We start from the raw sequence: 18438 nt of genomic DNA, 5'->3' as shown, positions 1-18438 counted from the left end.
ATGGTTAAAACCAATGCTCAAAATCTGGGGCATTCGTCAATGTCGCCCAGCATTCTTGGCTCTTCAATGTCTCGATAATGACTGCATAAATTATAATGTTGCTGCTTTCTTAAAAAATCTGATTAAATGCAGAAATAGTATCGATTTAGGTCCACTGTGAATAGAGCAAATTTTAGAAGAACGGTAGATATCTGTTACCAAACGATGTTTTGGACTTATCCCCCAATGCATCTTAATAATGCAGTAGGGGGCGAAAGTTTCTTCTTTTTTGCTCTAAAGCCGTAACCTTATTTTTTTTAACATATTGATAGCTGAATTTGGTAATACTGTCTTGTATATCTATTGGGTGGATTACCTCTATCGTCTACACATTACATTTAAACGTTTATCCATTAAAATGAAATGCTTTTTTACTATGCTCATACGTAGTTTGTTCTTGCACGCATTTGATCAAACAAAGTAATAGTTCTAAGTTAGGCTCTAGGTGAACAGAGGGAAAAATAGAATCGAAGAAACAGTTCCAAACGCTGTTTTGGATTTATCCCCCAATGCATCCTAATAACGCAGTTGGGGGCCTATGTTTCCTCGTTCTTGATCCATAGTTTCATCTAATTTTACTAACCTAAAAAACTGATAGATTAATTCGAAATAATGATTTGTTTATTTATTAGCTGTATTGCTGTCGCCGCTTTTCATTACATTTAATCGCCCATCTCTTCGTTGAAGCGTTATCCTTTTGGGCTCATTTGTTACCATTTATGTATATTCATAAATTGGAACCATGGAAATGAGCTTTTTTGATACACACACTGTATATTCACATTTTTAAATAATTTTATATGTTTGAACTGTTTAAATTGTTATGCTATACTGTATATGCTTTTATGGATTGATATTAACTTTCCGAATAAAGCCTATTTTGATTTGATTTGATTGAAATTCCTTGTCATTTAAGAGAACATTTTAAAATTTTCACTTGTACATTTTAGTTCTTTATTTATATATTATTATTCTGTCAATATAATTTAATTTTCTAAGCAGTCGCATGCCACTTAAGTAGACTTTGTGGAGCACCAGTGGTCCATGGACCATAGGTTAAGAACCAGGAGTCTAAAACATACAAAAGTGAAAAGCACATTGTGTCCCAAGTGAACAAATTCACAAGACAAAACAGCACAGGCAGAGACAAGATAAAAATGTGTGTTTGCAAAAGACAACTATTAGGTTCCTAATAGTCAATCTGCATCACATGCCTGTCCCCTGGTTCAATCCAACCTTCCTGTCATTTGTCTCTTGTCTAGTTGTCTATGACGTTTGATCCAACATGTGAATACTAGGGTCTCATCAGGACTATATAATATAGGGACAGATCTTGGTGTCCTGATATTTAAATATAGAAAATGTGCTGATCCTATATATTACAGGTAATCACACATTGATGTACACCATGTGAAACAATCAATGTGATTATATTCCCCCAGGGGCCGTTTGTTAAAACAATTATAAAAAAGACCTGTACCAAAAGTGTCAATAGGTGTTCAATTGGCTATGTTGTTCCAAATGTCAACTGCAGCAGAGATGCACAATGGCCCTGCTTTGCCAGTAACATGAAAAGGGAACAGTAATTACTGGTTTGCGTGTAGCTGCGACACTACTAATGCTGGAATTATTATGGATGCAAAATGGCACCGTTCAATTCTGGCTGCCCCAGTAGAGTACCCGTTTTGTGGATGTGCAGCAGTAAGGGATAATATCCAGACATTTTTTCTGATTGATACCAATGACAAATGTTGTTTTCCTTTAGTAAGTGTATATCTGGGTATCCATGGGCTTAGATGTTTCTCTTGTGATTAATATATATAATGGCAAAGGAAAAGCCACTTGTTTGCCAACGTGAAAGACCTTTGCTCATTCCATTTAACACAACTCTGGACTTATTCTTTTCATTGCAAGTTTGCAAGCAAGATTTTTTTTCAGACTCAAGGCTAATATTGTAAGTGTGACATGACTAAAACTGTGCGCATTCTAATGTGACTTATCTAACTACTCCTGCCAATGCCCTTTTCAATGCTCACTTAAATGATGCCTGCATTAGAAACAAGTGCAAGTCTCTGTGTACCTGTTTTAAGTTTGATCTTTGTGAGCAGTACAGATTCCTTTCTTGACTTTGACTCTTATGCATAACACGGTTTACTTTGTACTTGTTTGGTGCATGATTGTGACCTCAATCCATCACTTTAAAACTAATTGCATGGGTCCCTTATTCCTCAGCAACATTTGTGATTACTCGAAGCATGTATCCTTGTTTTAACCAGCATTGGATCTTTCATAGATTCACATGCTTAAATCGTTCCCTATTGTCAAAGTGGGAGTTTGACGGTACAATAATAAAGCAGTATGCATCATTACCATAGACTATAATGGCAATGAACAATCACTTCAATAGCCTATCTAAGTCCTCTTAAAAAAGACCCAAACTTCAGTTATCAAGCTATAGCACGCTCTAGAATACTCATAAGAGATGCTGATACCCTCAGATTGTCTACCGCATGTCGTGGGAAAAGAGTCTCGTTGAGCTTTGCTCAGTTTTCTTCAAACTAGTTTCTGGAAACTACTACTGCTACTTCTACCATGTCTGTGTGTGGTATTGGCATTGTATTTGTAATTGTTTCTTTAATTCTATTATGTGGAGCGTGGGGTGGAATACTCGTTGTCACCATCATGAGTTCCAATCCAGGACGTCAGTTACTTCTGGTGTCCTGGAGGGGAGGTTGTACCGCCTGTTGCTTTCCTAATAAACCATTTATCCTTCTACACTACGTTCCCTCATTCTTACAATTGGCGACGAGGATGGGATTTAGGTATATTACAAAAAGCAGGACTAAGTGTAGAACTTAGCAAGTGTAAGTTTGCGCAAAGGAATGTATCGTATCTTGGACACGTAATAAGTGCAGAGGGTGTGAAACCAAAACCATCACTAGTGAATGCTATCATTAATTCACCTGCCCCTAGTAATAAAGACGAAGTCAGATCATTTCTGGGCATGGCAGAATATTTGAGTGTGAGAAAGAGTTTGAAAGAATTAAAAATGATCTAGGAAGTGTTAATGCCTTAGGGAGTTTTGATCCAAATTTAGAATGTTTGTTGACCACAGATGCAAGTGACAAGGGATTGGGTGCAGTTCTTTCTCAGAAAATTGACAATGGCACTGAGAAAATCATTTTATTTGCATCGAGGGCAGTTTCTCCTTCTGAGAGTAAATATCCAATTATTGAGAGGGAAGCCTTGGCCTGTACGTGGGCTTAAGAACATTTCAGAGCATTTCTCTGGGGGAAGGCAGTTACTATCCGTACAGATCATCGGCCTTTGGTAAGTATTTTAACTAGCGAGGGTAGTGTTGGAGCTTCTGCTAGGTTAGCAAGAATTTCCATGAGAATGAAAGAATACATTTATCGGATTGTGTATGTGCCTGGCAAAGATAATGTTCTAGCTGACTGCCTGTCCAGACTGCCCTCACCACTTGAAGAATGCCTAGATGATCCATGGGGTGAATTCAGCATTGCTTTTATTCATGATTCTGGTGCACCGATTATTACCAAAGATGAGTGGATGAATGAACAATCTAATGACGTGTTGTTACAGGATGTCTCCAATCATACGCGCAAAGGATGGCCAAAGAAACACCTCATTAGTGGAGATTTGAAAGCCTTTTGGGATGTACGGAATGAATTGTCTTTGGACAGAGATTTATTACTTAGGGGTGAGAGGATAATTCCACCTAAGGCTGTACAGAAGAAAGTATTACAATTGTGTCATGAAGGACATTTTGGCATAGTTAGAAGCAAGTTGTTGGTCAAAGGAAATTTTTGGTGGCCAGGTGTTGACAAGGACGTAGAGAAATCTGTAAGGGAATGTCCAGTCTGTTCTTCTGCAGATAAATCTATAATGACTTTGAGACCTCCAATGAGTGAAGGCCTCATTCCTGATCTTCCTTGGGAAGTGATAGAAATTGACATCTTTGGACCAGTTGGAGAATCAAAAGAATATATTTTAGTTGTAATTGACTTGTTCACCAAATGGCCTATAGTTAAGATTGTAGAGAAAGTGTACACTAATACTGTTTTGAGGTTTTTAGAGTAATTATTTTTATTAGAAGGGCTGCCTGTTTGTTTGCTAAGTGACAATGGAGTACAAGTCACATCAAAATTAGCGAATGATTATTTCCAAAAATGTGGTATCAAACACAAAACTACCTCTCTTTTTAACCCGAGTGGGAACGGTACTGTTGAAAGATTCAACAGAGTATTAAAAGGTGTGATTCAGGCTGCAGTGAGTAAAGGGCTAGAGTGGAAAATAGAATTACAGAGAGCTATTTGGGCGTCTAGGACAACAACGCATTCTGCGACAAGTTTATCCCCTTTTGTTATGATGAGAGGTAGGACACTGAGATGCAAGTTTAACCCGAGTTGGATCATGGATGAAAGGTTGAACAATGGTCACCTAGGGTGGTTAAGGAAAATTTGGTTCTTACACACATGAAGAGTAAAGAGGATTATGATGCACGACATGGCACCAAGGATGTTCCTGTTATGGTAGGTGATTGGGTTCGCATCAAAAAACCAATCAAAATCACGAAGGGTGAGAGCATGTATGAGGAACCTCAGCAAGTCGCAGAGGTTCTTCGCAATGCTATAAGACTCAAGGATGGTAGAGTCTGGAACTTGAAAAGGGTTGCTCTAGATCCTAATCAGAAGCATGAGGTGGATATGAGCAATTTTGAGCATCCTACTGATTTTGAGTGGGTTGAGGATTATTTTGATCTAAGTGCGTTACAATCTGAGTTGGGGGAGGACACTTGTGCGACAAGTAAAGGTTTTGTGTGTAATGAACCATCTATGAAAAGTCAAACTTCTAAAACTGTTTGTGAAGAAGTCTTTCCTCCCCAAGATTTCTCTTCTTGCTTGAGAGGAGAGAAGGGGTTGACAAGTACTTCTAATTGTAATAATGAACTTATTCAAGAGGGTGACAAGGTCGTCATGGCTAAGAGGAAAAGAGTTCTTCCAGGGTGGCTGAGTGAATATGTTAGATGATACATTTTTCAATTGTTATTAGCTGTCATTTGGACTAGACTTTGTTGTTTATTTTATTTTTCTGTTTTGCCTTTCTCCTTGAAGAGAGGGGGATGTGTGGTATTGGCATTGTATTTGTAATTGTTTCTTTAATTCTATTATGTGGAGCGTGGGGTGGAATACTCGTTGTCACCATCACGAGTTCCAATCCAGGACATCAGTTACTACTGGTGTCCTGGAGGGGAGGTTGTACCGCCTGGCGCTGACCTGTTTCTTTCCTAATAAACCATTTGTCCTTCTACACTACGTTCCCTCATTCTTACACTGAGGCATCTAAAAAAGGACTCCTCAGGCCCTGCAAGACATGGGGGAAGAAAAGGTTTCATGTGGATAATCCCCACAAGGAATGTCTCTACCCTCAGCACACGGTAAAAGACTGTAAAGTCTTTCGTACTTTTTCCTACAAAACCTTTTAAAGGGAGGGCGGAGAGGCTTCTTCTGTGGCTTCAGAAAACCAAGGCCCAGAGATCTCCATCTTCTGAGGAGAGTGACACCTTTTCCATATCTCAGAAGAGCTCTCATAAGAGGGAAAGATCCCATGACCAGGGGACATCAAAGGAAGGCAGAAAGGCCCTTAAAAAATCCCACCATGGGTCTGCCTAGGACAGCTCAAAGAAGCAGAAGAAAATACAAATCTCCCCAGAGACTGACAGACCTGAGCCCAGTACGCCATCTGTTAACTGGAGCTCATCCTCCAAAGTCCTTTTCAGAAACGTTGACAATGAAGCATAAAATGGCTCTAAAACTCCTGTTGATGGTAACCTCACCATCAAGAGCAACATCGTCGAAGATGGTTACAACTGTCTTTTCGACGACGGCATCGATGACATCAATATCGACAACGCCTTCCATCTATGTGTCAGCGTCGATCATGTCAATGAAGATATCATTTTCTACGAAGGTTCTATCGATGAGAATAGCTCTGACGACCCTGAAAGTCACTCTACAACCTCAGCTGTTACTACTTACTTCCATTAGCTCGACAACGATATGGTTGACGACACCTTTGACGACACTAAAATTTACAAAGAATTTCCTTTTACCTGAGCATACTTCGCCCAGCAAGGTATCACCTCTTCCCCAAACCATCTTCTGGACAGCCCATCTGAACTCCATGTAAAATACCAGGAGGAAGAGGATGAGGAATAGAAACAATTATGTAGAGTGTTACAACCCACAGGCAAGATATCCTGAAAAGTCTAGACATTATGGGGGACAGTGCCTGCATTTCGGTGAATCACCTTCTAGAGGGGGTGTGGTTCAAGTGCCTATGTCTGTTTCTTGACCTCCAGGCAATGCTGAAGGACTGCCATAAAAAGATTTCCTGAACCTCCAGAAGAACAGCCCACTGCATCACCTCCATATCACAGAACACCAAGGCCTATCCCTCCACCTATAATGTCCGGGATGACACTTGCATCGAACATAGCAGTGCCCCATTGGGATGAACCATTAACATCATATGATGACAGGAGGAGGGAGAGATTCCATAAAACCAACCCACCCATGACAAATGGGGTGATAATCTAATTCCGACTTCATCTCCTCCTGCACCACAGCCTGTGGACTCACCTCCTGGAGACATAGAATGATTTCACATTTTGATGGTGAGGGATGCAACAAGATTGCAATTACCGATATCAGTCAAGCAGTCTGACTGCTTTCTCTATTATTTAAAAGAGCAAACAAAGAAATCGGTATGAGCCATCCCCATTGCAGACTGCATATGCGAAAAGGGCACAAAGATTGAAGAAAACAGCAACTGTAGTGGTGGTTTTGCCGCATATAGATAAAAAATACTACGCCCCTGAAGTCTTTCCTGCTTGCCTCATAGGGAACCTCAAGCCAGACTCTGTAATTTCACAAGTGGCTCAACACAGTTCTAAGAACCCCTCCCCCATCTCTGCTCCACGAGACAAGGAGGGCAGGTGCTTGAACAATATAGGGAAGAGATTCAACACCAGGTCTGCCATCACGGTTCGTGGGACTAACTCCCTGGCCATCTTAGGTCGCTACAACCGACAAATGTGGTCTGACTTCAGCACACTCATTGAACTGGTGCTGTAGGACAGAAAATCAGAGGCAAGAAAGAGCTTGAAGGAAGATGAGCACACATCATCAGAGATCATAGACTGCACAATGAATATAGCCTCCACCGGATTTCAGCAGCTAGCATTAGCTGCAGTGTTGAGATGATAAGGTTGGCTCAAAGTGACAACTTTCCGGCCAGGGGGTGCAACCCAAAACCTTAGATATGTGCTACGATGGGGGAACCCTCCTTGGCAAACACATAGATCCTTCTCTGGTAGACACAGCTAAATCTTTAGGCACTTTACAGTTTTGAAAGCTACCCTTTCGTGAAGCATGTGGAAGAGGCTTCTCAATATACAAAGGAGGATACCAGCGTTTCCAACAGTACCAGCCCTTCCAATCACAATATAGGTCCTCTTTGCAACAACAGCCCTATGGTCAGCCATCCACGACGGCATACAATAAAAAAGGGCCTAGAAGGAAGCAGACCCCCCACCCAGGTATGAGACAGCATTTGCAAACAGTAACCTCAACTAGGTGCAGGCTACCCCCAACCCTTCAGAAACTCTGGGTGCGAAGATTGCCAACTACCTCCAGCAATGGCAGAAAATGACATCAGACAGATGGGTATTAGATCTTGTCACCTATGGTCATACCCTGGAGTTCGTAAAGAGGCCGCCAATTGCGCACTCCACCAAAGGGAGCACACCCACCTCATCTTCACTTAGAAAATAAGCCCTCACCATTGTACCCAAAGGATCAATGGAAAAGGTCATCCATCTCCAAAAGGGTAGGGGTTTCTACTCCTGTTTTTTCCTAATCAAAAATAAACAATCCTTTCACAGAGTCACCCTCTCCAACATCCTGCATCTTCTAAACCACGGAGACCACATGACAACTCTGGATTTACAGGATGCGTACTTCCACATCCCCATACACCCCAAACATCACAAATACCTATGCATCACTGTAGCAGGCACCCGTTACAAATTCAAAGTCCTCCCATTTGGCTTCAAATCAGCTCCCCACATTTTTACCAAATGCCTAGTCCCTGTGGCAGCCTCTCTTAGGAAGGACAGTCATCTGGTAATCCCCTACCTCAACGACTGGTTAATAAAAGCACTGGCAGCATCTCAATCCAAAAGCAGCATTGGATCTCTTTGCAACAAGCGAGAACAGCAAATGCCAGTTCTATGCAAGTCAATTTTCTCACCTAGGGCCATGGGGGAATGCCGTTTCAATCAGATGGTCCAGCATCTGTGCATACGCTTTTACCCCCAACCTCTCATACTTAAGGTTTTCCGTTTCATGTCCTCCTGCTAGCCCTAAGGTGGCCCAGACAGCATTGGTTCATTGGCTACTATCGGAATCCAACCATATTCGCCTGCAAACATCCCAAACACTTTTTTTAATGAACCAAGGTCATGTTCTTCATCAAGACCCGACTTCTCTCCACTTATGCGCATGGCTCCTGAATTCCATCAATTCAGAGATCTGAATATTCCTCAGGACTGCAGGGGCATTCTCTCAAAGACAGCGTGGAAGCCAAGATAAAAACATATAAGCTAAACTGGAAATGTTTCTGCTTATTGTGCCAGAAATGAAATCTGCATCCCTTACAAGCATCACCTGAGCAGACTAACCTATCTCCTCTCACTATCTCAGTCAGTGTTGGTGCATGCATCTATTAAGGTAGTGAGACTTTGTCTCACTGGCTGGAGCAATACACAAAAGCCAAATGCCAGCTACATCTAGTCATGTGACCCAGGATACAGGCTGCAGACACCAAATGGTTAGGACAAGAAAATAGCAAATTTCTAAAAATATTGTTTGCAGAATTGTGACTTGAAATCCGACTTTACTATTAACAAGCGTTTTAAGTTAGAGCTCTTTAGAAATCAAACTCGACTTTGCTATTTGCTCCCAATTCAAAGTTATCACTTATTAAATGTAACAAGGTAACCCAATGTTATCCTATGGGAGAGGATCACCATGGAGTAGTAAAAAAACGAATTTAAGAGTTGTTCACCACCAGGATATGTAAATAAAAGTACACGTCCAACTTTTAAAATACACTGCACCCAGCCCTATGGGCTGTTTAGGGCCTACCCTTTGGGTGACATATGTATTAAAAAGGAAGGTTTAGGTCTGGCAAAAGGTTTATTTTTACAGGTCAAATTGGCGGTTTAAAACTACGCACACAGGCTTCACTGGCAAGCCTGAGATATGTTTAAAAGGGCTACTTACATAAGTTGGTGGCACATTCACTGCTGCAGGGCCAGTAGAAGGATTTAATTTACAGGCACTGGGTGCATGTAGCACCACTTTACTAGAGACTTACAAATAAATTAAATGTACCAATGGGAAGTAAGCCAGTTTTACCATGTTTTACAGAGTGAACACTGGTAACGTGTACAGAGTCCTAAGGCCAGCAAAAACGAGATCTGCAAAAATGGAGGAGTAAGGCAAAAAGTCTTAGAGATGATAATCATATAGCTGACAGTTCTAACAGTAATGTTTACATGTGAAACATGGAAAGCAAAGAGAAGAACACAATAAAGAGGGGGGGTAAAGAATATTATTTTACAGTTATCCTCCGACCCTAACCCAGGTGGAACACCCGGGTAAGAGACATCAGACGCCACCAATGCACCCAAACCATGCCGCAGGATCGCCACACACTTACAGTAGAGCAGAAGCAGCAGTAGCTTACAGCATCCGACACTGTGAACATGCATTGACCCCTCAGGAGATTAGAGCCTTGAAGAAGAGGGATCAGTGGGAGGAGCCGATGGTTCCAGAGCATGGAAGCATTTTCCACTGTCCATGGGGCCTTTGCAGACTGACGAACTACCTAGTTGAAGAAAAGCTTGTGGCGGCACCTCAGTCGGTGTGAGTAGGCGTCCCCATTTAACAGCCACAAGCATTTTAAAAACTAGAGGAGGAAACAAGCTGTTTGCCTTTTAAGTCATTCATGGTAATTTCTTCCATGAAAAAAGGAACGATTTTCCATCTACCGGCAAGGCGAAGGGCATTTTTGTATCACATGCACTGAGTATGTGCCATGCCTTAGATTTTGAAGGTGTTATTGGTAGGGAGCTGGGAAGACAGCACTCTTGCCATTTTTTCCAGTGGGACATTTGAAACTGACATCCAGAGCATCAACGCTGTGAAAAGTCACAGTTCATGTTCCATAAAGATATAGTTATGACTGTTCACCTGTGCCCTGTTTTCATGGAATTTGCTTCAGTCAGATCGGACATGGTAACCTCAAAGAGGACATGGTAACCTCAAAGAAGATCTTTCTCGCTCTATTTTTCAAGGAACTAATGATGGAAATGTTCAAGGACAGGGACATTTAATAAACCTTTCAAGAACTCGGAACATTTCTTTTCTCCTGAAGTTTGCAAAACGTCATGGACTTGTAATCATCAACCTCAGCCTAGACACCAACTAGCCGCATATTAGAAGAAACTGTGTATGGGTTTACATGTAATAAAATCCACTTTTCTACGAGCCAAGTCTGCATATCCTCCTGAGACCAGAAGTCTTGCTTCATCCAACATACTTTTGGGCTTGGATTTCCAGCAATGAGCCTGAAGACTTCTCGGAGTGTTTGCCAATTCTGTGTATTGTTTGACATGCAGGATTCATTATAAAAGCATGCTGCTAACACCAAGCTGAAACGATGGAGGCATCTTCTAAACATTTATTATCAGGTTGGAATAATGTATTCAGACATTTTAAAAGCTCTGTTTTGGGTCACTTCTACAAACCTGCTGGCAAAAGACCTATTTCATCTGAAATAGATTTACAATGGACCTTGAGTCTTGCCATTGCTCATGATTCAATGATTTTCTTGTGTGTCTTGAGCTAATGCACCTCATTAAATTACTTTTCTTCGTTGTGTTTGCCCCACCTGAGGAGAATTTCAGTCTGTTTTGATTCGATGCATTGAATATTTCCACTGCTGACGTCAGTATTTTGAATTAAAGAGCATGAGACAATTTTATCATCCTCTATGTCTCCCGCCTTTTGGACTCCCTGCTCCCCCGCGCCCTCCTCATTTCCCACCACTTGTTCTCTTTATTTGAATATTTTCTCCCCTCAGCACCTTCTTTTCCTCCATCATCTCCTGAGTGGCATATGTTGTGGCCATCTTATTTAAATCTTCCAATATGGTCACCCATGCATGCACCTGTTGACTTGCATGGTGGCTACCTTCCAGTGGTTTCTTTTAAAGCAAAGAAAAGGCATGGCACGATGGAAGCCATGTGTGAACACACACACAGGGTACTTCTGCAAAAAGACAAAGCATTGGCAGAGCTAATGGATCAACATGCTTATAGCAGGCAAGACGTGTTCCCTTTGCCCATGTTTGTTTTACATATAAAGCCCACTAACTTGTTACTCGAGGTCTGCTAACCCAAAACAGAAAGTCCCACCTCCATGTCTCTGTGTTTGGGTCCGTATGGTCAAAGGTTTGATCGAATCAGGTGACAAGTTAAAACAAATGCAGAAATACTAGCTAGCCATCTGCATGGTCTGCATAACTCACCAGTTGCGATTTTTAATTTGCTTTCTGATACCAGTGCTTGCTAGGTTTATTATCATTATACGACTTCGAAAAACAGAATATTAAAGGCAAACAATGACTGGGTGAGAAAGGACTATTTTTATGTCAATGTGACATCAGCATTTAGGACAGTGTGCACATAATTTGTGGGTGAAATGGAAAGCGATTGGTTTTGGCTTCAAACAATGGCATTACATAAAGGCATATCATTTTTGCCTAACATAAATCACAAACTGGATTCCACGAACCAAAAAGCACCATCGGTCAGCATCATTCTTGAAGTAGTACTGTACATGTTTGCCTCTCATTAAATATTTCTCTCTTTATTTATCCAATAATCTGCATATTCTATCAAGTCTACCCACTTACACAAACCATCCATCTATCTGCCTCCCTCCCTCAGTCTCTCCATCCCTTCCTTCATCACGACCAGTCGATTTCCATTGGCCCACTGGCAATGCAGGTTTATCAAATTAATATTTGTAGCAGGAAATATTAACAGATGCCCTTTGAATCTTTCCCAAGCTTGCCTCGAAAAGGATCAACGTTAGGAACAGACACACCTGAGAATTGGCTTGAACATGTCAGCCATAGTGCGAGGCGGTATAAAGTATTGCCTATCTGTTTGCCTGCCACGGGCAGCCTTCAGCTCCTTCAGCAGAGCCTTGGAGAGTCTGATTGGATTATCAGCCAGTGGACTTGGAGGAACCAACCCCTTGGCTGCAAAAGAGTCTGCCTCAGGTCAGGGCATGCTGTTTGTAGTGTTTGGGCAAGAGGACTGCCAGAAGGTGTCCTTGTGATGGCTTACACAGGGTGTGAAGAACATGGGGGAATACTTTATCTAGGATTTGTAAATTTATACAAATAAAAAACACTAGACCTCAGCAAAAACCCATACAATATATAAATATAACAATTTCGAATGAAAAGCACTCTAGCATACTGTATAAAACACAGGCATAAATGACATGGTTATACGCATAATGCAATAATAGCAATACATAGTCTGGGCGTTAGGCCACAGGTGAACGGTGGGCACCACTGAAAAATAATGTGCAAGCAAACTGAACAACTATCCATCCACCCCCCTCCGTCCTTCTCTCTCTTGTTATCGCTCCCGCGCTCTTCTATCTGCTCCCTCTCTCTCTCCATTGCTTCCATCATCCCTCTCTCTATATGGCTGTGGAGCTGCCAGGAAGGGTCTATCTAAGCCAAGAGCTGATGGTGTGCTGGGCATGAGCAGGTGTCCGAGCACAAATGTATGGGGATTTATATCAAGTTACTTATGAGCTGGGGGCTCTCGTTTCTATACCCAGCAAGAGCCCACCTCAGACGTGCCATTCTGCCTCACACAGACTGGTGGCAATATCCACCCAATGCCTCGTCACACATGCAGTGTGTTGCCCATGCATTCCCTCGGTCCTTCATTGCATCATGATGTCGGTGGTCCCGATTGTTTTATATTGTATTCCATCAAAGCTACTGCACTATGTCCTATATCTACTGGATGAACGCCTATCCAACAGTGGCGTTTGTGACAATTCTCAAATTGTGAAACGAAGTGGGTGATTGGCTTATCTTTATCTTATTTTCCGTTGACATTTCCTTCTTTACTCAAACAGCTTTCTTTGTGGCATTACCTCTAAATCCGCATTGCTTGGCTTCTGGCGCCCTTTTGTCTCTTTAGATAAGTGGCCTTGCATATATTCATTCAACAACTCACTATTCATCCTGGGAGCGGCACCATTTGTAATCTCTGTCTGTCCAAGTCATTTTCAGACATTTGAATGAAAAACATCTCTAGGGCTCTACTTCCAAATATGTTAATCATAACTGACCTGCCCTAGGACTAGCAAATTATTTAGAATATGTGCACTGTCTGCCTCACGTTTATAAAGTGAGGGTTTGTGTTTTATTGTATTCCGAGCGTTTGGTTAAGTAACATAAAAACATACATGATGACGGCATCAAACTCTCTTTTTCAGGAAAGTGACGAAACGGAAGTGGATAAGAACAAGTGCTGTACTCTTTGCAACATGTTTTTCACATCTGCTATCGTGGCTGAGTCTCACTACCAGGGTAAAATCCATGCAAAGCGGGTGAAGCTGGTGCTGGGAGAGTCTCTGAGTGCACCCACGCCTCCAGGTAAGCCCTGTCTCATGACCATGAAAAATGCTCCTCCCATTGTAGGTAGTGGGAACGGTCACTAATTCCAAGGCAATATTGCTATATAGAGGCAATTGCATTTTTTAGACATATTCGTATTATTGCATTGAACCTTTGCGGCTGTTTTATTTTTCTTTTCTATTTTTTGTGTGTATGTTTTAACATTTCTAGTCAATAGTTTGCGTCTGCGTTAGAAATAAAATATAAATTGCGAATTTTTCGTTCTTTCTGGGACATTTTTACTAATCATTAAAGAGCATTATTTTCTACATTTGTATGTAACCATTAAAACTGAATCTGTTGTCAGTCTCTGTGGTGGCCTGTTGGGAGAGAAGGATTGTATCCAACTTTCAAAGTTAGCATGGAATTGAATGAAATTGCAACACCAAAGGTTCACAAGCTATAAATATCTTTGTTTGTATGTAAATATCAACAAGGTTGCAGTAGATTCTGGTCTGTTGTATATTTTAATGTTGTGCCTGTAGTTCGTTGAGTGCCTTGTAACAGATCACACGGCTGGGGTGCAGCTTGTCTGTGGGATTCGGACGATGTGATTCTCAAATTTCACAACTAACAAAGCAGTTGGCCCCAGAGTGGAGGGGTGAGATGACCAGGGTTCAAATGTGGCCGTTTCCATGAGGAACAGAGTCAATATTGTCTACAGGCACAATGTAGTAAAAACACAATGGTTGGAATGCTATGTCGAGTGATTGCCAGTGGATAGACTATTTGCAAGCATTCATCCCATCACCTTTTTTGTGTTTGACTGCCAGTTGTGTGCTTGGAAACCCGAGACTGACACAGCTTTCAAAGTCAAGTACTGTCAATATTTTTGAATTCCTAAAAATAGTAAATTTGCACCCATTCAAAAAACATCAAATCTGCACCCACAGGTGGACACCTGTGGGTGCAGATTTGATATTTTTAGTAGGCCGGTCACTATAAAGAAGTTCCTAATCAGAGAAATGAACTAGTTAAAACCTCTTAGTGAAATGAGGACAATGAGAAAAAATGACAAAAGCGCAGCAGGCTCCCAGCCCCCCAACCCAAGTATCAATCCAAGTATGCATTTATTTGAGGGTGTCCCACCCCAAACACCCCCCTGAAGCTACGCCCTTGCCACACAGAGGCTTCTGTAGTGATAAGTTAAGCTTTAATATAGTTGCCCTTGCTTTTGCATTTTCTCTACTACTCATTTCTACCCATGGTGTCCCTGCCATTCCCTACAATGAAAGCCCAGTGTCTTGATCCTTCCCCACACTTCCTGACGAATTGGTGGGTGAGGAAGTGAGGTGTAGTGTCAAACCATGCCAGTTACTTTAAGAGAAACACTGGTTCCTCACTAAAATAGATTAGTCATTATGGAATAGTTTAAATAATACGCTTTAGGACACAAATAAGAAATGAGCAGTCTGATTGTGTAGCAGTTTGATTCTAATCCGTGTCCTGGAAGAAAAATCTTTCACAAATGGGAAATTTAACAAGCTGTAATCACTTCTGTCCTAGTTCACGTTTTAAAAACTAAGAGGAGGAGAGTCAGAACATCGTCTGTTAGAATTGTGCCGAAAAGATAGATGTTGAAAAAAAGCTCCTAAGTCCTTAAAAACAAAGCAAATACTTAGATCACCGACTTCGCCGCAAGGTGGGAGAAGGATCGGCCTTCAGCTCTGCTTTTGCATACATGGGGTGGGTGGGCAACTGAGGGAGAGAGACAGAGCGATGGTGCCTGGAGGGTTGGTGGGGGTGGTGGTTGAGGTAGGAGGGTCAGGTGATATGCAGTGCCTTGAATGCATGTTTGAGGAGCTTGAAATGGCATTGTTTCTGGACTGGGTGCCAGTGCAGCTGCCTGAGGTGGTGGGTGATGTGGGTGCAACGACAGAGGTCAAGGAAGAGTCTGGCGGCTGTGTTCTGGCTGGTCTGATGTTTTTGGAGGAGGTTGTCTGGTATTCCTACATAGAGTACTTCTGCACCAGCACCTGAATTATTTGAAGCACCTCAGCTGCTCACACATTTCATTAACACTGGGGATAGTGGGGTAATATCTTGGATGAGTCCTTAACAAGCTGTCAAACAGCAATGGCACTTGATGCGAGAAAAGAAGCCCAGTCACACTGAATATTCATAAAGTCCCATCCAGTATCATTCCATAGCTACTTCTTGTTCCTTGGCTGCTCCTATCTCTCCGAGATCTAACTGCCCCATTTTCTGTGTTGCATCTTTGCATTGCTACCTCCACCTCTTCTGTACAAAGTGTTGTTTCCTTGTGTTCATTTTGCATCAGTCTTTTTCAGTCTTGTACCAGAAGGCTTTCTTCAACAGCCTCTCTCACAGGGAAATATGTATGTGGATCTCCTACATTTAAGACCTCGATAAATTTCACTTAGAAGTTAATTTTTGACCAAATTATTAAAATCACAGACTAAAATACCCCACACAAATGGTGTTTGTGCAAAGTGTTTTACCCCAACTTACAGATGGAGGCGCATATTGGGAGATAACATTAATCAGTAATTGTGCCCCTTTTAGTTCATTATTAACACATTTTTTAGGTCAGAGCCTATCAGCCAGAACAGCTGTCTGGTTTGATAAAGTCGTACTGGGGACATTCAGAAAGCTGACCTTGGAATACATTTTGCCCATTATTTAGTATTAGCTTTGTGGTTTGTAACTCACACTTTCTGGCTTGCTATTTGCAGGCTTTATTTGCTTTAGGCTGTCCAGCTTGAGTTTGTCTCTCCTATTGCTCAAACCTTGTTTACTGTATGTTTCCACAAACTTTCTTTCTGTAAACCGGCCATTAAATCTTCTTCTTATCTTGTCACATTTGCTGTGCATTCAAAGACTGAGGTCAACTGTCAAGCTCTTTCTTCCAAGGGAGCTAGGTGTTAATTTTTCTTTCTCTGACTTCAAAATGAGAGAATTTATGTTAAAATCCTGCTGAATGTCCATGCAAGAGGAGACCGTGTTTTTTTCTGGCACAGAACAAAAAAATTAATTATGCTGATGTTTCATAATATACCAGAATTAGTACAAAGAAGCGTGTGTATTTATAATTCTGACGTGTGCTGGAAACAAAAATTTGAATACGATTAAAACACGTCAATTCACTAGGTGATGACATTTGCACACATTATCATGTCTATGCCGTAAAACCATATTTTGGTGCAAATGTAATGGTCATTTCAATTAAAAATGTGTTGTCGTTAATAACAGTGCACTACCATACCATACATAATCCACTCTATGCCATGCCACTCCATCCTATAACACCCCATTCTATGACATGCCACTCCCCTTCACTCTAAGACACTCTACGACACGCCAATTGACATCATGCCACTCCAATCTATGCCACTCACTCCATGACATAAAACACCCCTCCACTCCACACCACATACCCCACTCCACTCTACTTACCCCACTTTACTCTACCCCACTCCAATCTACACCACTCCACTCCAATCTATCCTAATCCACTCCAATGTACTCCAATCTACCCCACCCCACTCCAATCTACCCAACCCCAATGTACCCAACCCTCTCCACTCCAATCTACATCACTCCAATCTATACCACTTTAACCCCATCTACTCCTCTCCAATTTACCCAAGTCCACTCCACCCCAGTCTACCCTACTCCACCTCAATCTACCCCACTCCACTCTACCCAATCTACCTCCCTCCACTCTACCCCAGTCTATAACACTCCATTCCACTCTACCCAATCTGCCCTACTCCACTTCACCCCAATCTACCAAATGCCGTCCAAATCTACCCCATTCCAGTCCAATCTAACCAATTCCACCCCCGTTCACTGCACTTCATCCCTCTCCAATCTACCCTACCCCACTCCACCCCAAACTACCCTAATCCACTGTACCCTCTCTAATCTGCTCCACTCCAATCTACTACACTCCAATCTACCCTACCCTAACCCAATCTACCCAACTCCAATCTACCCACCCCTCCCCAATCTATCCCACAGCACTCTATCCAACTCCACTTCAATTTACTCCACTCTAATCTACCCCACACCAATCTGCCCAAATCTACCCCTCTCCAAACTACCCCACTTCTATCTCATGCCAATCTACCTGACTCGCATCTACCCCACTCCAATCTACCCTACCATAATCACCCGATCTGCCCAACACCAAGTTACCTGACCCCACTCTGCCACACTTCACTCCACCTCATTTCATCCTAATCTACCCCACTCCAGTATAATCTACTCCTCTCCACTCCTCTCTACACCTCCCACTCATATCTACCCCACTCCATGCCAGCCTACCCCACTCCAATCTACCCAACTCCACTCCAATCTACCCCACTTCACCTTAAGCTACCCCACTTCACCCCAATCTACCCCAATCTTCAATCTACTCCTATTTATTCAGCTCCAATCTACCCCACTCTACCCCGCTCCAATCTACCCCACCCTATCCCAATCTACCCCACACTACTTCAATCTACCCCACTCCCCCAATATATACCACTCCACTCTACCCCAATGCATCCCACTCCAAACTACCCCATC

At 42.1% G+C, this 18438-nt stretch overlaps 1 protein-coding gene across 2 annotated transcripts in view; it reads left to right on the top strand.

The window, feature by feature from the left end:
- The window catches only part of LOC146867586 (zinc finger matrin-type protein 4-like), a 1117486-nt gene that overhangs the window by 519691 nt on the left and 579357 nt on the right, over positions 1 to 18438 (top strand). For both annotated transcript variants that reach the window (XM_085606365.1, XM_085606363.1), the window contains one exon: positions 13722 to 13881. In XM_085606365.1, the coding sequence (XP_085462491.1) occupies positions 13722 to 13881 (160 nt within the window). The remainder of the gene's footprint in view (positions 1 to 13721; positions 13882 to 18438) is intronic.

Source organism: Triturus cristatus, chromosome 1_2, assembly GCF_964204655.1.
Source record: "Triturus cristatus chromosome 1_2, aTriCri1.1, whole genome shotgun sequence".
Lineage (NCBI taxonomy): Eukaryota > Metazoa > Chordata > Amphibia > Caudata > Salamandridae > Triturus > Triturus cristatus.
The sequence above is the reverse complement of the archived record's forward strand: the minus strand, read 5'-3'. Positions and strand labels throughout refer to the sequence as shown.